General features: G+C 43.5%; 1 protein-coding gene and 1 pseudogene across 22 annotated transcripts in view; one reads left to right on the top strand and one right to left on the bottom strand.

Annotated features, from left to right (window-relative positions):
* Positions 1–840: 840 nt before the first annotated feature.
* LOC102116307 (actin, cytoplasmic 1 pseudogene) lies at positions 841–1837 on the bottom strand (annotated as a pseudogene).
* A 5411-nt stretch (positions 1838–7248) lies between these two features.
* MIGA1 (mitoguardin 1) overlaps positions 7249–24762 on the top strand; it is a 96525-nt gene continuing 79011 nt past the window's right edge. For 6 of the 22 annotated variants that reach the window (XR_012418466.1, XR_012418486.1, XR_012418485.1 and 3 more), the window contains exons 1-3: positions 7249–7327; positions 10244–10339; positions 10833–10946. Coding sequence is in view for 14 of the 22 variants with exons in the window: in XM_074003266.1 (XP_073859367.1) it covers positions 10316–10339; positions 10833–10946 (138 nt within the window). In the remaining 8 variants the exon portion in view is untranslated. Of the gene's footprint in view, positions 7328–7537; positions 7687–8693; positions 8791–10243; positions 10340–10832; positions 10947–24762 lie in introns of those variants that run through there. The other 16 variants (XR_010582642.2, XR_012418497.1, XR_012418492.1 and 13 more) reach the window with 7 other exon arrangements.

Here is a 24762-nt window from a genome sequence, read left to right as displayed (position 1 = left end):
GAAGACTGATCATTCAAAACAAAACAAAATAGAAAAGTATTAAGGCAAAGATTAAAAAAAATTTGCGGCGGGGCATGGTGGCTCACGCCTGTAATCCAAGCAGTTTGGGAGGCAGACGCGGGCAGATCACGAGGTCAGGAGATAAGAGATCATCCTGGCTAACATGGCATGGTGAAACGCCGTCTCTACGAAAAACACAAAAACAAAATTAGCCAGGCGTGGTGGCGGGCGTCTGCAGTCCCAGCCACTTGGGAGGCTGAGGCAGGAGAATGGCGTGAACCCAGGAGGTGGAGCTTGAACCCGGGAGGCGGAGCTTGAGTCCGGCACGCGGAGCTTGTAGTGAGCCGAGATCGCGCCACTGCGCTCCAGTCTGTGCGACAAAGCGAGGCTCCGTCTCAAAAAAAAAAAAGAAAAGAAAAGAAAAAAAACTTTTGCATTACGTAATTTACACAATAACAATGCTATTACCTCCCCTGTGTGGACTCAGGAGAGGACTGGGACATTCTCCTTAGAAAGAAGAGGGGTGGCTTTTAGGAGGGCAAGGGACTTCCTTGCATCTCACGATATTTGGAATGACTATTAACAATGCATCTCATGATATTTGGAATGACTATTAAAAAAAAAGAACAATGTACAATCAAAGTCCTCAGCCACATTGTAGAACTTTGGGGGATGCTCGCTCCAACCAACTGCTCTCACCTTCACTGTTACAGTTTTGAAATCCTGAATCAAGCCACCCCCCCGCCCCCCCAAAAACAAAGCCATGCCAATCTCTTCTTGTTTTCTGTGCAAGTTAGGTTTTGTCAAGAAAGGGTGTAACGCAACTAAGTAAAATTCCGCCTAGAAGCATTTGTGGTGGACAATGGAGGGGCCGGAGGGACTGGACAAATTGTATTCCTGCTTGCTGATCCACATCTGCTGGAAGGTGGACAGCGAGGCCAAGATGGAGCCACTCATCCACATGGAGTAATTTGCACTCGGGAGGAGCAATGATCTTGATCTCCATCGTGCTGGGCAACAGGGTGGTGATCTCCTTCTGCATCCTGTCAGCCATGCCAGGGTGCATGGTGGTGCCACCAGACAGCACTGTGTTGGCGTAGAGGTCTTTGAGGATGTCCACGTCACACTTCATGATGGAGTTGAAGGTAGTTTTGTGGATGCCACAGGATTCCATGCCCAGGAAGGAAGACTGGAAGAGCACCTTAGGGCAGTGGAACCGCTCCTTGCCAATGGTGATGACTTGGCTGTTGGGCAGCTTGTAGCTCTTCTCCAGGGAGGAGCTGGAGGCCGCTGTGTCCATCTCCTGATCCAAGTCCAGGGTGACATAGCCCAGCTTCTCTTTGATGCCATGCACAATTTCCCGCTCGGTGGTGGTGGTGAACCTGCAGTGGTGCTCCATGAGGATTTTCATGAGGTAATCAGTCAGGTCCCGTTTGGCCAGGTCCAGAAACAGGGTGGCCTGGAGGAGGGCCTACCCCTCATAGATGGGCACAGTGTGGGTGACTCCCTCGTTGGAGTCCATCACGATGTGCCAGAGGGGTACAAAGACAGCATGGCCTGGATGGCCATGTACATGGCTGGGATGTTGAAGGTCTCAAACATGATCTGGGTCATCTTCTCGTGATTGGCCTTGGAGTTCAGGGGGACCTTGGTCAGCACTAAAGGTGCTCCTTGGAGCCACACACAGCTCGTTGTAGAAGTTGTGGTGCCAGATCTTCTCCATGTCATCTCAGTTGGTGACGATGCTGTGCTCGATGCGATACTTCAGGGTCAGGATAACGCTCTTGCTCTGGGCCTCGTCACCCTCATAGGAGTCCTTTTGACCCATGCCCACCATCACACAGATGTGGACGGGCAGTGGAGCTCTGTGCTCGTGGGGTGGATGTGGTCTTAGCGGTTTGTTCGACTTTCTTAACCTTTTTTTAAAAATTTTTTTATGGACCTCTTGGCTTTCTGGTAGAGTCTGGGACCGCCTTTTCAAAGTAATGCTTCTATGTGCATAAAACAAATACATGGGATTACAAAGCAAACCAACTATATTGAAATAGATTTGCCTCTTTGGGTCCTGTGGAAGTCCAAGTACTGAAGTTAAAAATTTCCTTAAGAGCTGGGTGTGGTGGCTCACACCTGTAATCCTAGCACTTTGGGAGGCCAAGGCAGGCGGATTGCCTGAGTTCAGGAGTTCAAGAACAGCCTGGGCAACACAGTGAAACCCCATCTCTACTAAAATACAAAAAATTGGCTGGGCATGGCGATGTGCGCCTGTTGTCCCAGCTACTCGGGAGGCTGAGGCAGGAGAATTGCTTGAACTGAACCTGGGAGGCGGAGGTTGCAGTGAGCCAAGATTGCACCACTGCACTCCACCCTGGGTGACAGAACGAGGCTCCGTCTCCAAAAAAAAAAAAAAAAAAAAAAAAAAATTTCCATAAGATTCTTAGTTCTTTATAAGCATTACTCTATTTGTCTTTCTTTTTCTTTTTATTTTTTGAGACAGAGTCTTGCTCTGTCGCCTAGGCTGGAGTGCAGTGGTGTGATCTCGGTTCACTGCAACTTCTGCCTCCTGGATTCAAGCGATTCTCCTACCTTAGCCTCCCAACTAGCTGGGATTACAGGCACACACCACAGCATTTGGCTAATTTTGTATTTTTAGTAGAGATGGGGTTTTACCATGTTGACCAGACTGGTCTCGAGCTCCTAACCTCAAATGATCTGCCCATCTCGGCCTCCAGGTGTGAGCCACAGTGCCAGGCCTATATTTGTCTTTCTAACACATCAGGAGGAAATTGAGACATGAAAAGGGTAAGTACCTTGCCTAAGACCACTGTGACATAAAAAATATATATTTGGGCCAGGCATGGTGTCTCATACCTATAATCCCACCATTTTGGGAGGCTGAGGTGGGAGGATCCCTTGAGCCCAGAAGTTTGAGAACAGGCCCCGGCAACATAGCGAGACATTGTTTCTACTAAAATTTAAAAAATTAACTGGGCATGGTGGCAAGTGCCTGTAGTGCTGGCTACTCAGAAGACTGACTGAAGTGGGAAGATCACTTGAGCCCAGGAGTTCTAGGCTGCAGTGAGCTATGATTGCACCACTGCAGTGCAGCCTGGGCAATAGGGTGAGATCCTGTATCAAAACAAAACAAAACAAAACAAAAAACAAGCAAAAGAAAGAAAGGAAGAAAGAAAGAAAGAAAAGAAAAGAGAAGAGAAGAGAAGAGAAGAGAAAGAGAAAGAAAGAAAGAGTATGTATTTGGTTTCTGTCACCAGTTCCTGATACAGAGCTCCTAAATCTCTTGGAATTTCCTAGTTGATAGGAGTGTCTTTTTTTCTGATATTCTTGTTGGGCTCCTGGATAGCTTCAGGATAGAGGCTGGTCACCAGCAAATTCAAGCTATGATTAGAAGCTTAAAAATTTTGGCCCAATACCCAGCCCATCCTCTTTGGAGGAGAGAGGAGTTGAAGATTGAGTTAATAATCAATTATGGTTACATTGTCAGAGGGTTTGAACCAGAGCGACTCCATTTTGAGTGAGGGCTAGGAAAATGAGATTGGGACTTGCTGGGCTACATTTCCAGAAAGTTAGGCATTTCCAGCTTCTAAACGTTTACAGTTAATGGAACAGATTGATAATGTTTACTAAACAGATCCAGACTTGGGAGTGTACTGATGTCCCTGATACCTTGAGAGCAAAAGCATTCCTAATTTTGCTTTAAAGATAATAATATTAATTCTTGCAAAATATAATAATTAAGAAAATTAATCCTTTATCACAAACCCTTGGAGCAGAGCACATCTCCCCATGATCTGTTTTTAATCCTCGACAAATGAATATTGTACCTAGAGTGGATGCGTTCCTCTTCTTCCTTTCGGGAACGCCCTACTCAGTCTATACAGTAGGTGTACATTCACCGCTTTACTGTCTTAAATTTACTTTTGCTTTGGACTGTGGACTTGCTCTGAATTATTTCTTGCACGAAATCCAAGCACCCTCTCTTGGGGTCTGGATTGGGACCCCTTTCTGGTAACAACATTATGAAGCCTCCATAGAAATCCCTGAAGTACGGGGTTCTAAGAGCTTCTGAGTTGGTGAACACATTCATATCCCAAAACGGGATTCCGTGTGGACAGAAGTTCCTGCACTCAGGATCCTTCTAGATCTTGTTTTATGTACCTCTTCATCTGGTTGTTCATATGTATCCTTTGTAATATCTTCTGTTATAAATCAATAAACTGGTTTGGGATGGGAGGAGAAGGTTGTGGGAATCCCTGATTCACAGCTGGTTGGTCAGATGCACAGGTGACAACCTGGGATTTGCAATTGGCATCTGAAGTGGGGGCAGTCTTGTAGGACTGAGCCCTTAAGGGTTTGGTGCATAGTATTGAATTGAATTTAACTGTACAACACCCAGTTGGTAGATACTAAATTAAAGAGTGGAGTTTATAATAAGACATAATTGGAGACTTGTTTGGTGGGGAAAAGCCTCCACACATTTGGTGTCAGAAGTGTCGAAAGTACAGAAAAATAGCTTTGTGTTTCTTTTCCTTTAACAATGGCTCTAGTAAGTGGTCAAGAAAGGATTCAAACTCAGGCAGTTTAACTTGACAGTTTTGTTTTGATATTATGCAGATAGGATCCCCTAAATTCATTAATGGTTGCTGTAGCATGTATTGCACTGCTCGTACAGAAGAAACAACTGGTCGTATTCCATGAACTCCATTCTCTGGTTCACTGAGCATTACACGATGGCTTGGTTATCTGGGGGAGGTACGGGCCTTCAGAATTAATCCAGGCTCCAATTTTTTTTCCTTGTCCCCAATATCAGAAGACATTGAGTCCCCTGTCCTTCTGGTTTCAGCCACTACTTGTTTGGTTTTCTTTTACTTGTAGCTAATATGTTAACTAATATATCCAATAATAGCTAAGATTGAGTGCAGTACTCTGCCAAACCAGAAGAAGGGAGGCTTAGAGCAAATTGCATTTGGTTTATATACATAAATTAAATGTGATATTTCTTTCCGTTTTGTCTATTTTATTTTTTATTATTTTGTAGAAATGGGGGTCTTGCTATTGCCCAGGCTAATCTCGAACTTCTTACCTCAAGGGATCCTCCCTCATCGGCCCCCGAAAGTGTTGGGATTACAGATGCGAGCCACCTCATTTGGCCTAAATGTGACATATCTTATTCTCATGCTAAAGAATAAAATCTGTGCCGGGCGCGGTGGCTCAAGCCTGTAATCCCAGCACTTTGGGAGGCCGAGGCGGGTGGATCACAAGGTCAGGAGATCGAGACTATCCTGGCTAACATGGTGAAACCCCGTCTCTACTAAAAATACAAAAAACTAGCCGGGCGTGGTGGCGGGCGCCTGTAGTCTCAGCTACTTGGGAGGCTGAGGCAGGAGAATGGCGTGAACCCGGGAGGCGGAGCTTGCAGTGAGCCGAGATCAGGCCACTGCACTCCAGCCTGGGAGACACAGCGAGACTCCGTCTCAAAAAAAAAAAAAAAAAAAAAAAAAAAGAATAAAATCTGTACCCACCACGTAATAATATTTCTCTCATAATGTTTATCGTGGAATTAAGGAGATAATGTGGCCTCAGGAAAATTGTGTTGAGTGGTAGTCATCATCAGTACTGCTCTTCCCATTAGGCTGAATGTTTGGAAGTTGTGGGAAATGGGAAAGAGGAGGAAATTGGGAAAATAAATGAAAATAGCCTTACAAATTTCAGGTTTTTCAAATCTGAAGAGCTCCATTTACCTTATGAGTGCCAAATATTTTCACATAAAACCCAGCCTGTGGATAGTTATTATTAATCTAATAATATGATAAATTGGTACTACTATTCTATTTTCCATTTGATTAAATGGGAATTTTGAAAACAATTATTTTGGCTTTTTACCACAAACAAGCTCAGTAACTAGAATTCTTAAATCTGCAGGGTTTTTTTGTTTTGTTTTTTTGCTTTGTTTTGAGACAGAGTCTCACTCTAGTCACCCAGGCTGGAGTGCAGTAGCACTCTCTGGGCTCACGCAACCTCCGCCTCCCGGGTTCAAGCGATTTTCCTGCCTCAGCCTCCTGAGTAGCTGGGATTACAGGCGGGCGCCTGGCTAATTTTTGTAGTTTTAGTAGGGATGGGGTTTCCCCATGTTGGCCAGGCTGGTCTTGAACTCCTGACCTCAAGTGATCCGCCTGCCTTGGCCTGCCAAAGTGCTGGGATTACAGGCGTGAGCCACCGTGCCCCGCCAAAATCTGCAGTTCTTTTTTTTTTTTTTTTTTTTTTTTTTTGAGACACAGTCTCACTCTGTCTCCCAGACTGGAGTGCAGTGGTATGATCTCGGCACACTGCAAGCTCCGCCTCCCGGGTTCACGCCATTCTCCCGCCTCAGCCTCCCGAGTAGCTGGGACTACAGGCGCCTGCCACCGGCCTGGCTAATTTTGTTTTTATATTTTTAGTAGAGACGGGGTTTCACCATGTTAGCCAGGATGGTCTCGATCTCCTGACCTCGTGATCCACCCACCTCGGCCTCCCAAAGTGCTGGGTTTACAGGCTTGAGTCACCGTGCCCCGCCTAAATCTGCAGTTCTGATGGAATGTTTTGACTGAAGACTGAACATAGAAACCGTACCTTGGGTTTTGTTGTTGTTACTTTTTCCTAACCTGGCCCCCTATTAGTTTACTATGTATTAGACAGAACCTGAGAGCGGTGACTACTCTGCCAATAAATTGCTACATTCAATATTCTTCGGTTGCCTAATTCAGTGGGAAACAGAAAAAAGGTAAAGAAGACATGAAATAAAAAATAAATGCATCTTCTATACAGGATTAGAATGCCTCTTAACACTCATTCGAGGGCTGAGGGCCTGTGGTAGAAGTTCTTAATCTTAGATCCATGGATTGTTTTCAGGGTTTTGAACATGTGTAATTTTTTTTTTCCTTTAAAGTAATGAGCATGTGTATAGGAATTTTTTTTTCCAGGGGAAAAGCTCCATAGTTTTCACCAGATTGACAACTGTTTTAAATCCCCCGACAGGTTTCAAACTACAATACTAGTTTTTGACCGGTTTGTAAAAGGATGCAATTCTTCGAATCTAGTTTTTACATCCTTCTGACGAGGCAGGAGCCTCTACCCTAAACAAAAATGGCGGAAGCTGCTTCACACGTAGCCCCTCACGCAGAAAGCCCAGAAGGCCCCCTCCACTTTCTCTCCACCTTCCTACTCCTGACCCCGGAAGGACTCCGCCTTCCCTCCGTCTGGCTGCTGCTCAGCCCCAGGCTGCAGCTGGGAAGCAGGCGTGGGCAGGCCGGCTGTACCTGGCCTGGAGCTCCAGGTACAGGGCCAGGGGCGGGGTGGGGGTAGATAGGCGGGTGGGAGGAAGCGGAGAGTTGGGCGGCCACGCAATTGGGGCAGAGGCCTCGGGGCACGGGTGGCACGGACTCCATCGCCGGCGTTAGCTCTCCGAGTGCCAGGTGGAGCGGCGGAAAGCCAGAGGGTCTACGGCCGTGCCACCCTGAACACCCCCGACCTCGTCTCATTTCAGAAGCTAAGCAGGGTCGGGCCTGGCTAGTATTTGCGTAAGAAAGTAGGAGGGTCCCCACGCCAGAGGGAGGCCTGCAAAGGAAGCGCGGAATTGGGATGGGCTCGCCATCGGTGTGAGCCCGAGGAAGGGTCTGGACTGCCGAGCTGAAGGTATCCCCTTTTCTGGTCCTCTTGGTAAAGAAAAAGGAAGACAGCAGAGGAGAGCTCCGCGAGGGGCTGCTGTGGGGTCGGGAGAGAGCGCGCTGGAGATGGGGCAGCTGGTGAGGTCTCAGGTTCGGCTTGGATGCGGGTGGTTTTGAGCAGGGAGTGGCTTTTGGTTGTGAAAGATTACCCCGCTTTACAGGTGCTTTCAGAGAAAAATTTAGATGGGAGTATTGTGGTGTCTGTTCCTTCTGTAAAGTTGTTAAATATCTGTTTTCCGGAGGAAAGACTCAGCTTGTTTTTGCACAGGACTTTGAGACTTTTATTATTGTTGTTGTTATTGCAGCTAAACATTTTTCTCTGTTCAGAGTGTCTTCTCAGAGTTAGGTTATATAGATTTGTGCTTCACATCAATTTTCTTTTTGGTATTTCAGACTTTCCTTCCTGTTGTATTATAAAGTCAAAGTTGTAGGATAGAATTTTAAGATGTGTAAGAAACAAATTGTTTATGACATTTATTTTTAATTACCCAGTAGTTGGAATGTAGAGGAACAAGTAATATCACAGAGGACAGTATTTTTGGTTATGTTTTATAGATTCCTTCTATAAATTTGAATAATCATGAAACTACCTTCATATTTATTTTTATTATACTTCTGGAAGCAACTGAAATGACTGGTTTTTTTGTTTGTTTGTTTTTAGTTTTTCAATGAATAATGATTAGGTTTGGAATCAAATTCCTCAGTAATTTTAAATGAAAAAGAATGAGGTAGTTAGAATGCAAAAATAGAGGTTTGTTGTAATCTTTTTTTTTTTTTTTTTTTTTTTTTTGATATGCTATCTTGCTCTGTCACCCAGGCTGGAGTGCAATGGTGCAATCTCTGCTCATTGCAACCTTCGCCCTCACGGTTCTAGCAATTCTCCTACCTCAGCCTACCGAGTAGCTGGGATTACAGGCGCGGCACCATGCCTGGCTAATTTTTTTGTATTTGTGGTTGAGACGGGGTTTCGATATATTGGCCAGGCTGGTCTCGAACTCCTGGACCTCAACTGATGCGCCTCGGCCTCCCGAAATGCTGGGATTACAGGCGTGAGCCACCACGCCCGGCCTAGGTTTGTCACAATCTTTTAAGAATATCTCTGCAACCAATTAAAGTGTTTGCTTTATTTTCTTTCTATTCTGCTTAAAAATTTGGAATGTTCTATTATAGGGAAAATTACTTTGGGTGAGTTACTCAATATATTTTTTTAATGCAGTAGCATAGATTGCTTAATGATCCAGACTCTAATTAGTAAAAATGTTTCTCAAAATAAAATGTATTAATATTTAGGGAGGGAGAAGAATAAATGAGCTTCCCCCCACTTCCTTTTTACTGTAGTAATATTTAAAAAGTAATACGTGTAGGCAGATTTTAAAAAATCAAGTATTACAGACAGACTTATAAGGAAAAGCAGCCATTCTTTGCCCGGCTTCTCTATACCCTTGTTTTATTCTCCAGAGGACCATTTTTCACTTTCTTAGCTGTTCGTGGTTTCCTCTGTACTTTTTAATCATATGTCTCTATCACAAGTTGTTGACTGAAATAAATGTATGTCAATTAAACTATACTGAGTCTAAAAGTTGTACTTAGAACACTGGTAGGGGGAATTAAATTTATACTGCTGTATCTCTAGTAAGGATTAAGGGACGCATCAGTAGTAGTAACCCACCCAAGAGGTATCGCTGTGTTTGATTTTAAAGGAAGCCACTACTTAATCAGTGGTTTTGACACTTGTCTGAAAACAGGTGGGTATTAACAGAAGGGGATAGTCTATTGGAGTACAGAAAAAGAGAACATAGAGATATATGCAGAAATGAAGGGCCTAAAAAAAGTATAGCAAATCATTTTTTTTTTTGGTGTAGACAGGGTTTCACCATGTTTCCCAGGCTGGTCTTGAACTCCTGGGTTCATGAGCTCAAGCGATCCACCCACCTTGGCCTCCCAAATCACTCCTAAAGTAGCTCAGGCGTGAGCCACTCACTGTGCTCCGCCGCAAATTAACTTTTATAGAGGGATTGTTGGTAATTTTTATATTCTGTTATGTAATATACAACACTACCCAAATAAAATAAATAATGAATTTGGTAGACATCAACATTGTGGTTATTAGAGAAGCGCATTCTCTTGTGCATTGGAGATAGTGCTTAGGTGTTTTCTTGGCCTGAATGGAATATTCCTCAGGACTCTTGATTTTTGCACTCATCAGGCAACATTTTTGACTTATTAGTTCAGCTTCCTATAGTCTTTTATTTCAGGGATGGTATGTTTTGATAGAATATGTAAGTATTCAGGTCACTAGATAGTGTATTTCTTTATTATAAATAGATAAACTTGTAAACTGGTTTATACATCAATACCATGTAAATTTGTTTAGTGTGTGTTCAACTGGGTACAGTGATAATAAAATTATTTCTGGCTCTGAAACCCAGATCCTGAACCACTTAATGTAATGTTAAAGTTAATGACTTCTCTTTGTGCGACAACTACTTCTCTGTACTCATCTGACTTTTCTTTTTTTGTTCAAGAGGAATAATATGCACTAAAATTATACCAAAATCATATAGCATGCATGTGGCATTTCTTTGAAGATCTTTAAAATGAGACAACAGGAGAATAAATGCGTGAGTTCTGATGTTCAGTCAGTGAACTCGGAGGTTCACAGAACCCCAGGATTCTGTTCCGGATTCCATTCAGCAACCTGCCTGCCACCCGCTCTCACCCCCGCAGTTATACGAAGGAAACCAAATGAATGGGAAGCAGTATATTTTCAGTTACTCTCTAAAAGATGTTAAATTTTTATGTAACCAGAAAAGAGAGAATCTAGAACTTGCAGTTTCCTAAGGAAAATTTGCTACCTGGACTCAAAGTTTAAATCTAGGTTTTTGTTTTTTAACTTATTATTATTTTTTATGCTATCTCCTACAGGAAGGATAGCTTATTTTTTCTTTTACGCGTTTGGTGATTAATAAATATAATTTTACCTCAAGTGTAATGTCATCAATAATTGACTGCAAAAATAAGCTGATAGAATTAAAATTTCAGTTTGTACCTTTCATTGGTAAAGTAACCAGAAATCTTTGTGGCTAATATGTTTTTATGTTTCATTTAATGAAGATTAGAAGAGGAGCCATGTCAGAAGAAACAGTAAGTGAATCACAGTTTTCATTGAGGACAGCCGCCCTAAGAGTGTTTGATCTTCCTCTGACTTGGTACTATTCTCTCTCCCAGGTAAATAAAAGAAGCAAACATGAAGTTGAATATTAAGCTTATTGCTCAGAGCGTATTTTGTTTATATTATTTCAGTTTTATTTGAGGTTTCTATATAGTACAGTCAAAATATTTATTACAGTAATTATTTTACAGTATGAATTTACAGTATAAATTTATTAAAACCTATTTGGTTATTTCATGGTTTTTTTTTATTTTTGGTTATCGTAACTCTTAAAAAGGGCTTAAAAATTTTTTTCTGTCTTAAGCAAACTTACATAGTCCATTATTATTACTTTCAGTGAATTATGTTATTCCAGTAGGCCTGTTCTCACTATTAACAATCCTTTTAATTTTATTGTGGTAAGGTACAAATAACATAAAATTGACCATTTTGATCATTTTTAAGTGTATAGTTCATTAGCCTTAAGTACATTCACATTGTTGTACAAGCAATATCCAGAATTCTTTTCATCTTGCAAACTCAGACTCTACAACTGTTTATCAACATCTTACTATACCTCCTTCCCGTCGTTCCCCACCACCATTCTATTTTCTGTCTGTATGAATTTGACTAGGTAACTCACAAGTAGAATCCTACAGAATCTTCTTGTGACTAGCTTATTTTACTTAGCATAACGTCCTCAAGGTTCATCCATGTTGCAGCATGTCAGCATTGCCTTTCTTTTTAAGGTAGAATAATATTTCATTGTGTGGATATACCACATTTTACTTATGTGTGTGTTTGTTGATGGACATTGGATTACTTCCATGTTTTTGCTATTGTGAATAATGCTGCTATAAAGATGGATATACAAATATCTCTTTGAGATCCTGCTTTTTTTTTTTTTTTTTTTTTGAGACAGAGTCTCGCTCTGTCGCTCAGGCTGGAGTGCAGTGGCACGATCTCGGCTCACTGCAAGCTCCGCCTCCCGGGTTCACGCCATTCTCCTGCCTCAGCCTCCCGAGTAGCTGGGACTACAGGCGCCCGCCACCTCGCCCGGCTAATTTTTTTTTGTATTTTTTTTTTAGTAGAGACGTGGTTTCACTGTGTTAGCCAGGATGGTCTCCATCTCCTGACCTCGTGATCCGCCCGTCTCGGCCTCCCAAAGTGCTGGGATCACAGGCTTGAGCCACCACGCCCAGCCTGAGATTCTGCTTTTAATTCTTTTGAGTGAAGTGAAATTGCTGGATCATACAGTAATTCTACTTTTAATTACATTTTTTTTTCTTTTTTTTTTTTGAGGCAGGGTCTTGCTTTAGAGTACAGTGGCAAGATCATAGTTCACTGCAATCTCAAACTCCTGGGGTCAAGCAATCCTCCCACCTCAGCCTCTCAAGTAGCTGCGACTTCAGGCATGTGCCACCATCTCTCCACCAATTTTTTAATTTTTTGAAGAGACAGAGCCTCAGCATGTTGACCAGGCTGGTCTTGAACTCCTGGCCTCAAATCATCCTCCCACTTTGACCTCCTAAAGTGCTGGGATTATAGGTGTGAGCTGGTTCCTCCAGCCCTATTTTTAATTTTTTGAGGAACTGCCATACTGTTTTTCACAGTGGCTATACCACTTTACGTTTCTACCAGTAGTGCACAGTTTTTCTACATCCTCATCAATGCTTGTTATTTTCTGTTTCATTGATAGTAGCCATCCTAATGGGTATGAGGTTATATTAGTCCATTTTCATGCTGCTGATAAAGACATACCTGAGACAATTTACAAAAGAAAGAAGTTTATTGGACTCACAGTTCCACATGGCTGGAGAGGTCTCACAATCATGGTGGAAGGTGAAAGTCACATCTCACATGGCAGCAGACAAGAGCTTGTGCAGAAAAACTCCTATTTTTTTTTTTTAAATTATTAAAAACTCCCATTTTTAAAACTGTCAGATATTGTGACCCTTACTCATTATCATGAGAACAGCAAGGGAAGGACTTGTCCCCATGATTCAATTACCTCCCGCTGGGTCCCTCCCACAACATGTGGGAATTCAAGATGAGATTTGGGTGGGGACACAACCAAACCGTATCATTCTGCTCCTGGCCCCTCCCAAATCTCATGTCCTCACATTTCATCATCCCTTCCCAACAGTCCCTCAAAGTCTTGACTCATTTCAGCATTAACTCAAAAGTCCACAGTCCAAAGTCTCATCTGAGACAAGGCAAGTCCCTTCCATTTTACAAGCCTGTAAAATCAAAAGCAGATTAGTTACTTCCTAATTTCGGGGTATGGGCATTGGGTAAATATGGCCATTCCGAATAGGAGAAATTGGCCAAAACAAGGAGCTACAGGCCCCATGCAAGTTTGAAATCCAGCAGGGCAGTCAAATATATATATATGTATTTGAGATGGAGTTTGGCTCTTGTTGCCTAGGCTGGAGTGCAATGGCATGATCTTGGCTCACCGCAACCTCCACCTCACAGGTTCAAGCGATTCTCCTCCCTCAGCCTCCTGAGTAGCTGGGATTACAGGCATGCGCCACAACGCCTGGCTGGTTTTGTATTTTTAGTAGAGATGGGGTTTCTCCATGTTGGTCAGTCTGGTCTCAAACTCCTGACCTCAGGTGATCCACCCGCCTCGGCCTCCCAAAGTGCTGGGATTACAGGCATGAGCTACCACGCCTGGCCAGGGCAGTCAAATATTAAAGCTCCAAAATGATCTCTTTTGACTCCATGTCTCACATTCAGGTCATGCTGATGCAAGAGGTGGGTTCCCATGGTCGTGGGCAGCTCTGCCCTTGTGACTTTGCAGGGTACAGCCTCCCTCCCGGCTGCTTTCATAGGCTGGCATTGAATGTCTGTGGCTTTTCCAGGTGCACGGTGCAAGCTGTTGGTGGATCTATCATTCTGGGGTCTGGAGGACGGTGGCCCTCTTCTCACAGCTCCACTAGGCAGTACCCCAGTAGGGACTCTGTGTGGGGGCTCCAACCCCATGTTTCCCTTCTGTACTGCCCTAGCAGAGGTTCTCCATGAGGGCCCACCCCTGCAGCAAACTTCTGCCTGGGCATCCAGGCATTTCCATACATCTTCTGAAATGTAGGCGGAGGTTCCCAAACTCCAGTTCTTGATTTCTGTGCACTGGCAGCCTCAAAACCATGTGGAAGCAGTTAAGGCTTGCGGCTTGCACCCTCTGAAGCCACAGCCCAAGCTCTATGTTGGCCCCTTTCAACCATGGCTAAAGTGGCTGGGATGCAGGGCACAAAGCCCCTAGGCTACACACAGCACAGGGACACTGGGCCTGGACCCTGAAATTACTTTTTCCTCCTAGGCCTCCTGGCTGGTGATGGGAGGGGCTGCTGTGAAGACCTCTGGCATGCCCTGGAGACATTTTCCCTATTATCTTGGGGATTAACATTTGACTTCTTGTTACTTATGCAAATTTCTGTAACCTGCTTGAGTTTCTCAGAAAATGGAATTTTCTTTTCTATTGCATTGTCAGGCTGCAAATTTTCCAAACTTTTGTGCTCTGCGTCCCTTATAAAACTGAATGCCTTTAACAGCACCCAAGTCACCTCTTGAATGCTTTGCTGCTTAGAAATTTCTTCTGCTAGATACCCTAAATCATCTCTCTCAAGTTCAAAGTTTCACAAATCTCTAGGGCATGGGCAAAATGCCGCCAGTCTCTGTGCTAAAATATAGTAAGAGTCGCCTTTGTTCCAGTTCCCAGTGAGTTCCTCATCTTTATCTGAGACCACCTCAGCCTCACCTAATTATTCATATCACTATAATCATTTTGGGCAAAGCCATTCAACAAGACTCTAGGAAGTTCCAAACTTTCCCACATTTTCCTGTCTTCTTCTGAGCCCTCCAAACTGTTTGAACCTCTGCCTGTTAATCCAGTTCCAAAGTCACTTCCACATTTTTGGGTATCTTTTCAGCAGCACCCCACTCTACTGGTACCAGTCTACTGTATTAGTCCATTTACATGCTGCCAATAAAGACATACCTGAGACTGGGCAATTTACAAAAGAAAGAGATTTATTGGACTTACAGTTTCATGTGGCTGAGGAGGCCTCACAGTCATGGTGGAAGGTGAGAGGCACGTCTCACATGGCAGCCTCGAGAGAGAGAGAGCCAAATGAAATGGGTTTCCCCTTATCAAACCATCAGATCTCGTGAGACTTATGCACTGTCTTGAGAACAGCAAGGGAAAGACTTGTCTCCATGATTCAGTTACCTCCCACTGAGTCCCTCTTACAACACATGGGATTCAAGATGAGATTTGGATGGGGACACAGCCAAACCATATCAAAGGTAGTATATCCTTCTGGTTTTGATTTGTATTTCCCTGATGATGTTGAGCATCTTTTCATATGCTTATTGGCCATTTGTATATATCCTTTGGAGAAATGTGTATTTTAGTCCTTTGCTCTTTTTTTTTTTTTTTTTTTGAGACAGAATCTCACTCTGTTGCACAGGCTGGAATGCAGTGGTGCAATCTCACTGCTCACTGCAGCCTCTGCCTCCTGGGTTCAAGCAATTCTCCCTGCCTCAGCCTCCAGAGTAGCTGAGATTACAGGCGCCCACCACTATGCCCGGCTAACTTTTGTATTTTTAATAGAGTCAGGGTTTGGCCATGCTGGCCAGGCTGGTCTGGAACTCCTGACCTCAGGTGATCTACCCGCGTCCGCCTCCCAAAGTGCTGGATTACAGGTGTGAGCCACTTGTGCCTGGCCCCTTTGCCCATTTTTGAAATTTTTGTTCTTGTTGAGTTTTAGTTCTCTGTATAGTCTGGATATTAATTCCTTATTAGTTATATGATTTCCAAATATTTCTCGAATTCTGTGAATTACTTTTTTTTTTCTTTGAGATGGAGTCTCACTCTGTCACCCAAACTGCAGTGTAATGGTGCAGTTTTGGCTCACTGCAACCTCTGCTTCCTGGATTCAAGCAATTCTCCTGCCTCAGCCTCCCAAGTAGCTGGTATTACAGGTGCCTGCCACCACGCCTGGCTAATTTTTGTGTGTATATATATTTTTTTTAGAAAGAGTCTCGCTTCTTCACCCAGGCTAGAGTGCAATGGCGTGATCTCGGCTCACTGCAACCTCTGCCTGCTGGGTTCAAGCAGTTCTCCTGCCTCAGCTTCCCAAGTAGCTGGGATTACAGGCATATGCCAGCACACCCGGCTAATTTTTGTATTTTTAGTAGAGACAGGGTTTCACCATGTTGGCCAGGCTGGTCTTCAACTCCTGACCTCAAGTGAGCCTCTTGCCTTGGCCTCCCAAAGTGCTGGGATTACAAGCGTGAGCCACCACACCTGGCCTAATTTTTGTATTTTTAGTAGAGACGGGGTTTCACTATGTTGGCTAGGCTGGTTTTGAACTCCTGACCTTAAGTGATCTGCCTGCCTCGGCCTCCCAAAGTGCTGGGATTACAGGTGTGAGCCACCATGCCTGGCCCTGTGAATTACTTTTTTATTCTGTTGATAGTGTCTTTTGATGTGCAAAATTTAAAAATTTTCATCAAGTCTAGTTTGTCTATCTTTTTCTGTTGCCTGTGTCTTTGTTGTCATATTTAAGAGGTCATTGCCAAATCCAATGTTGTGAAGCTTCTTAGGATTTTAGGACTTATATTTAGGTCTTCAGTCCATTTTGAGTTAATTTTTGTATGTATTATTAGGTAAGGGTGCAGTTTTCCCCGTACCATTTGTTGAAAAAACTGTCCATTTCCTACTGAATGATCTTGCACCCTTGTCGAAAATCATTTGACGATATATGTGAGAGTTTATTTCATATATCTTTCATATATTTCAAATATATTTCATATATTTTATACCATTTCATATGGTACTGATGCCAGTACCATACTGTTTTGATTACTGTAGCTTTATAGTAAGTTTTGAAATTAGGAAGTGTGAGTCTTCCAGCTTTGTTCTTCTTTTTCAAGTTTATTTTGGCTATTCTAAGTCCCTTGAGATTCCATATGACATTTAGGATGGATTTTTCTATTTCTGCCAAAAAATCATTGGGATTTTGATAGAGATTGCATTAAATCTGTAGATTGCTTTTAGTGGTATTGACCTCTTAACAATGTTAAGTCTTCTAATCCATGAACATGGGATGTGTTTCTGTTTATTCATGTTTTCTTTAATTTCTTTCAGCAATATATATATGTATTTTTAAATCATAGAAGTCTTTCACATATTTGGTTAATTCCTATGTATTGTATTCTTTTTGATAATAATCTAAATGGAATTGGGGGGAGGGGTTGCTTTTGTTTGTTTGTTTTTGAGACAAGATCTTGCTTTGTTGCCTGGGCTGGAATGCAGTGGTACAGTCATGACTCACTGCAGCTGAAACCTCCCAGGCTCAGGTGATCCTTCCACCTTAGCCTCCCGAGTAGCTCGTACTACAGGCGTGTGCCACCATGCCCAGCTAAATTTTTAAATTTTTTGTAGAGACAGGGTTTTACCATGTTGCCCAGGCTGGTCTCAAACTCCTGGATTCAAGTGATCCTCCCGCGTTGGCCTCCCAAAGTGCTAGGATAACTGTTGTGAGCCACTGTGCTTGACTTTCTCTCTCTCTCTCTTTTTTAACCAGATTTTATTTTATTTATTTATTTATTTTTTTTGAGACGAAGTCTCGCGCTGTGTCACCCAGGCTGGAGTGCAGTGGCGCGATCTCGGCTCACTGCAAGCTCCGCCTCCCAGGTTCACGCCATTCTCCTGCCTCAGCCTCCCAGTAGCTGGGACTACAGGCGCCCGCCACCACGCCCGGCTAGTTTTTTGTATTTTTAGTAGAGACGGGGTTTCACCATGTTAGCCAGGATGGTCTCGATCTCCTGACCTCGTGATCCACCCGCCTCGGCCTCCCAAAGTGCTGGGATTACAGGCTTGAGCCACCGCGCCCAGCCTTTAACCAGATTTTAAAATAACAAGATGGTTCTGTAGTATCCTTCACAGCCCATCAATGAAAGTTTTTAAAAAATCATTTTGATCTCATGGATTTAATTGTATTTGATGTTTTAAACCATTGCATTTATTTATTCTTATTTATGCCCAAATGATCTCATATTTGGCCCGTGAGAGTCTATTCAAGTTGGTTCCTGAGTGTTCTTGATAAAGCCCTGGTAATCCTTGCTATCTAGTATAAAATGGCACAGGCTCATCTTGTACTTCTCCTGCTCTATACCTGGAATCAACCTCTTCTTCAAGGATCCCTTTAGTGTAAAATGATAAAGACACCAAACTAGGTACCATGAGTCAATTCAGATTACATTGAGTAGTTGTGAGAAGGAAAACAATCCAATCATAAAACTCTCCCAAAAGTTCTTTGGTTTGAATTATTCTGGATTAGAAACTAGGTTGGTACAGCCTATTTTTTAAAACTTTATTTTGAAATAATTACAGATTCACAGGAAGTTGCAAAAATTATACAGTGAGGCCCAGTGTACCTTTTATCTCATTTCCTCCAGTGGTTACATTTTGTATGACTATAGGTACAATATCACAATCAAGAAATTGACAGTGATAATGTATGTATATAATTCTATGCCATTTTACCATATGCATAGATTTATGTAGCCACAGCCTCTGTCAAGATCCAGAACTCTTCTATACCATAAATATTTACCTCTTGCATCCTTTTTATAATCATACTCACACCTTTTTTTTTTTTTTTTTTTGAGACCGAATCTTGCTCTGTCACCCAGGCTGGAGTGCAGTGGCACGATCTCAGCTCACTTCAAACTCTGCCTCCCGGGTTCACACCTTTCTCCTGCCTCAGTCTCCCGAGTAGCGGGACTACAGGTGCCTGCCACCACGCCGGCTAATTTTTTGTGTGTTTTTTTTTTTTTTTTTTGAGACGGAGTCTCGCTCTGTCGCCCAGGCTGGAGTGCAGTGGCCGGATCTCAGCTCACTGCAAGCTCCGCCTCCCGGGTTCACGCCATTCTCCTGCCTCAGCCTCCCGAGTAGCTGGGACTACAGGCGCCTGCCACCTCGCCCGGCTAGTTTTTTGTATTTTTAGTAGAGACGGGGTTTCACCATGTTAGCCAGGATGGTCTCGATCTCCTGACCTCGTGATCCACCCGCCTCGGCCTCCCAAAGTGCTGGGATTACAGGCTTGAGCCACCGCGCCCAGCCTTTAACCAGATTTTAAAATAACAAGATGGTTCTGTAGTATCCTTCACAGCCCATCAATGAAAGTTTTTAAAAAATCATTTTGATCTCATGGATTTAATTGTATTTGATGTTTTAAACCATTGCATTTATTTATTCTTATTTATGCCCAAATGATCTCATATTTGGCCCGTGAGAGTCTATTCAAGTTGGTTCCTGAGTGTTCTTGATAAAGCCCTGGTAATCCTTGCTATCTAGTATAAAATGGCACAGGCTCATCTTGTACTTCTCCTGCTCTATACCTGGAATCAACCTCTTCTTCAAGGATCCCTTTAGTGTAAAATGATAAAGACACCAAACTAGGTACCATGAGTCAATTCAGATTACATTGAGTAGTTGTGAGAAGGAAAACAATCCAATCATAAAACTCTCCCAAAAGTTCTTTGGTTTGAATTATTCTGGATTAGAAACTAGGTTGGTACAGCCTATTTTTTAAAACTTTATTTTGAAATAATTACAGATTCACAGGAAGTTGCAAAAATTATACAGTGAGGCCCAGTGTACCTTTTATCTCATTTCCTCCAGTGGTTACATTTTGTATGACTATAGGTACAATATCACAATCAAGAAATTGACAGTGATAATGTATGTATATAATTCTATGCCATTTTACCATATGCATAGATTTATGTAGCCACAGCCTCTGTCAAGATCCAGAACTCTTCTATACCATAAATATTTACCTCTTGCATCCTTTTTATAATCATACTCACACCTTTTTTTTTTTTTTTTTTGAGACCGAATCTTGCTCTGTCACCCAGGCTGGAGTGCAGTGGCACGATCTCAGCTCACTTCAAACTCTGCCTCCCGGGTTCACACCTTTCTCCTGCCTCAGTCTCCCGAGTAGCGGGACTACAGGTGCCTGCCACCACGCCGGCTAATTTTTTGTGTGTTTTTTTTTTTTTTTTTTGAGACGGAGTCTCGCTCTGTCGCCCAGGCTGGAGTGCAGTGGCCGGATCTCAGCTCACTGCAAGCTCCGCCTCCCGGGTTCACGCCATTCTCCTGCCTCAGCCTCCCGAGTAGCTGGGACTACAGGCGCCTGCCACCTCGCCCGGCTAGTTTTTTTTTGTATTTTTTAGTAGAGACGGGGTTTCACCGTGTTAGCCAGGATAGTCTCGATCTCCTGACCTCGTGATCCACCCGTCTTGGCCTCCCAAAGTGCTGGGATTACAGGCTTGAGCCACCGCGCCCGGCCAATTTTTTGTGTTTTTAGTAGAGATGGGGTTTCACCGTGTTAGCCAGGATGGTCTTGATCTCCTGACCTGGTGATCCACCCGCCTTGGCCTCCCAAAGTGCTGGGATTACAGGCGTGAGCCACCGCGCCCAGCCCACACCTTTTTTTCTGGCACCATTCCTTTTTTTTTGAGACGGAGTTTTGCTCCTGTTGCCCAGGCAGGAGTGCAATGGTGCGATCTTGGCTCACTTGCAACCTCCACCTCCCAGAGCGATTCTCCTACCTCAGCCTCCTGAGTAGCTGAGTTACAGGTGCCCGCCACCACGCCTGGCTAATCTTTTGTATTTTTGGTAGAGATAGGGTTTCACCATGTTGGCCAGGCTGGTCCCAAACTCCTGACCTCAAGTCATCCATCTGCCTCAACCTCCCAAAGTGCTGGGATTACAGGTGTGAACCACTGTGCCCGGCCCCGGCACCATTCCTAATCCCTGGTGAACCCTAATCTGTTTTCCATCTATAGTTTTTTTTTTTTGTTTTTTTGTTTTTTTTACTTTTTTTTTCCATCTATAGTTTTGTCATTTCAAGACTGCTATATCAGGCTGGGAACAATGGCTTATCCCTGTAATCCCAGCACTTTGGGGGATTGCTTGAGACCAGGAGTTTGAGACCAGCCTGTAGTGACAGACCCTCTCACTACAGAAATAGCTGGTGGGTAGGTGCCTATAGTCCTAGCTGAGGAGGCTGAGAAGAGAGGATCACTTGAGCCCAGAATTTCAAGGATGTATTGAGCTCTGATTGCATTATTGTACTCCAGCCTGGGCAACAGAGCAAGACCCTCTTAAAAAAAAAAAAAGCTATATAAATGGAATCATACAGGCTGTTACCTTTTGAAATTGGCCTTTTTCTTTTCTTTTTTTTTCTTTTTTCCTTTTTGTGGAGAACGGGGTCTTGCTATATTACCCAGGCAGGTCTCGAACTCCTGGGCTCAAGCTATCCTTCCGCCTCTGCCTCCCTGAGAGCTGGGATTACAGGCGTGAGCCACCGCGCCCGGCTGAAATTGGCCTTTTTCAACCCAGCATAATGCCCTTGAGATCCAGCAAAGCTGTTGAATGTATTAACAGTTTTTTCCTTTTTATTTTGTACTCCATTGTATGTATGGATGTACTACAATTTGTTAACCATTCACTTATCGAGGGTCATTTAATATTACAAAATAAACCTGCTTTGAACATTTGTTTGTAGGTGTTTGTGTGGACGTGTTTTCATTTTTCTAGGATAAATGCTCAGAAGTAGATATTTAAGTTTTTTTTTTTTTTTTTTTTTTTTTTTTTGAGACAGAGTCTTGCTCTATCACCCAGACTGGAGTGTAGTGGTGCGATCTCGGCTCACTGCAACCTCAGTCTCCTGGGTTCAAGCGATTCTTGTGCCTCAGCCTCCTGATTTGCTGGGATTACAGGTGCACACCACCATGCCTGGCTAATTTTTGTATTTTTAGTAAAGACAGGGTTTCACCATGTTGGCCAGACTGGTCTTGAACTCCTGACCTCAAGTGATCCACCCTCCTCAGCCTCCCAAAGTTTTGGGATTACAGGCATGAGCCACTGCGCCTGGCCTAATACTTAGTTTTTAAAGAAATTATCCCTGTAATCCCAGCACTTTGGGAGATCGCTTGAGACCAGGAGTTTGAGACCAGCCTGGGCAATATAGTGAGACCCTGTCACTACAGAAATAAAAATAAATATAAGCTGGGCATGGTGGTAGGTGCCTGTAGTCCTATCTGAGGAGGCTGAGAAGAGAGGATCACTGAGAAGAGGGATCTTTTTTGAGAAAAGATCCCCTCTGTCACCCAGGCTGGAATGCAGTGGCAAAATTAATTATTGGCTGTATCATTTTACATTACTACCATCAAAGTATGAGAAATCCAGTTTTCCCATATTCTCAGCAGCATTTGGTATTGTCACTTCAAAATAATTCTTTTAAATGGTCTAATATAACTGAACAAAAGTCTGGCTGCTCACTGCTTGAGGACCAAAACATGAGAAGGAAAGAGTGGTGAAAGGAAAGCAACTTTATGGAAATGCTAGCAGTTGGGAAAGGCTAGGCTTATGTCTCCAAAAGACCATTTCAAGTGTTAGGCTGAGGGAAGGGGTTTAAAAAGACGAGACTTGGTAGGGGAAATGTGGGAGTAACACAGGATGCAGGTTCCCATGTGTTGTTCCAAGGACTATCTCGAATTATTGTCTGCCTGGAGTGCAGGCTGGTGCCATTTTATTTGCTGCTGAGTTATAGATTATCAGTTTTGAGGTAATCTCCCTGTGGAGGAGAATTCATTCCACAGCTGGGCCTTTTTGCCTGGGTTGTTGTAGCCCCTGGAATTTCTTAACAAGCATGCAGTTAGATAAGTGTGCATGGTGAAAGGGAGTGTCTGGTGGGAAAGAGAAGGGAGCAGAGTTTCAGAGAACATTTCAAGGCCATATTTTAAGACTAAGGACACAAAGTTTCTATAGTTTGTTTCAAGGTTACATCTTGGCCGGGCGGTGGCTCAAGCCTGTAATCCCAGCACTTTGGGAGGCCGAGGCGGGTGGATCACGAGGTCAGGAGATCGAGACTATCCTGGCTAACATGGTGAAACCCCGTCTCTACTAAAAATACAAAAAACTAGCCGGGCGTGGTGGCGGGCGCCTGTAGTCTCAGCTACTTGGGAGGCTGAGGCGGGAGAATGGCGTGAACCCGGGAGGCGGAGCTTGCAGTGAGCCGAGATCACGCCACTGTACTCCAGCCTGGGAGACACAGCGAGACTCCGTCTCAAAAAAAAAAAAAAAAAAAAAAAAAAAGTTACATCTTAAGACTAAAGAAAAAGGAGGAAAAAAGTTTTAAAATGCATTTCTAAGCTGAAATACTCAGTTACACTAATAGTTTTGTACTGGCATCTCACTGTGGTCTTAATTTGCATTTCCCAATAGGCTAATGATGTTGAACATCTTGTGTTTGTGTGTGTTTGCCGTCTCTGTATCATCTTCAATGTCCTTTGCCTGTTTTCTAAATTGGATTGTTTGCAGGTTTTTTTTTTTTTTTTTTTTGCGATGGAGTCTCACCCTTGTAGCCCAGGCTGGAGTGCAGTGGCGTGATCTTGGCTCATTGCAGCCTCTGCCTCCTGGGCTCAAGTGATTCTCCTGCCTCAGCCTCCCGAATAGCTGGCACATGCCTGTCATGTGCCACCACGCCTGGCTAATTTTTTTGTATTTTTAGTAGAGATGGGGTTTTACCGTGTTGTCCAGGCTGGTCTTGAACTCCTGACCTTAGGTGATCTGCCTGCCTCGGCCTCCCAAAGTGTTGGGATTACAGGCATGAGCCACGGCACCCGGCCGGTTTTTTTTTTTAAGACAGGGTCTCTCTCTGTTGCCCAGGCTGGAGTGCAGTGGTATTATATCGGCTCATTGTAGCCTCAATCTTCTGGGCTCAAGTAATTCTCTCACTTTAGTTTCCTCGTTAGCTGTGACCACAGGCATGCACCACCAGGCCTGGCTAATTTTTATATTTTTTGTAGAGATGGGGTCTCACCATGTTACCCAGGTTGGTCTGAAACTCCTGAGCTCAAGCAATCTGTCTGCCTTGGCCTCCCAAAGTGCTCGGATTATAGGCATAAGCCATGGTGGCCAGCCTGTTTGCTTTTTTTACTGTTGAATCCTGAGAGGTTTTTTTGTTTGTTTGGTTTTTTGCTTGTTTTTTTTTTGTTTGTTTGTTTGTTTTGAGAAAAGATCCCCTCTGTCACCCAGGCTGGAATGCAGTGGCACAATCTTGGCTCACTGCAACCTCTGCCTCCTGGGCTCAAGTGATTCTTATGCCTCAGCCTCCTGAGTAGCTGGGACTACAGGCATGCGCCACCATGTCCGGCTAATTTTTTTTTTTTTGTATTTTTTAATAGAGATGGAGTTTCACCACGTTGCCCAGGTTGATCTACCTGACCTCAAGTGATCTGCCTAACTCAGCCTCCCAAAGTGCTAGGATTACAGGCGTGAGCCACTGTGCCTGGCCGCTTTGTTAAAATTTTATCTTGATTTTTTTTTTTTTTTTTTTTTTTTGAGACGGAGTCTCGCTCTGTCGCCCAGGCTGGAGTGCAGTGGCACGATCTCAGCTTACTGCAACCTCTACCTCCTGGGTTCAAGCGAGTCTCGTGCCTCAGCCTCCCAGGTGGTTGAGATTACAGGTGTGCGCCACCTCACCCGGCTAATTTTTTTATTATTTTTTGTAGAGATGGGGTTTCACCATGTTGGCCAGGCTGGTCTGGAACTCCTGACCTCAAGTGATCCACCTGCCTCAGCCTCCCAAAGTGTTGGGATTACAGGCATGAGCCACTGCGCCTGGCTTTAAACTTTTATTTTGAAAGAATTTTATTTACCAAAGAGTTGCAAAGATTGTACATAGAGTTCTCGTATATGCTTTGTATTAACATCTTTATATTAATGTCTGTTATAACTCTAATACAATCATCAAAACTAAGATTAACATTGTAATCTTAATTTTGTAAGTAATCTTAACTATACTATAG

This window comes from Macaca fascicularis, chromosome 1 (genome assembly GCF_037993035.2).
Source record: "Macaca fascicularis isolate 582-1 chromosome 1, T2T-MFA8v1.1".
NCBI lineage: Eukaryota > Metazoa > Chordata > Mammalia > Primates > Cercopithecidae > Macaca > Macaca fascicularis.
This window is presented reverse-complemented; position numbering and strand designations above follow the sequence as displayed.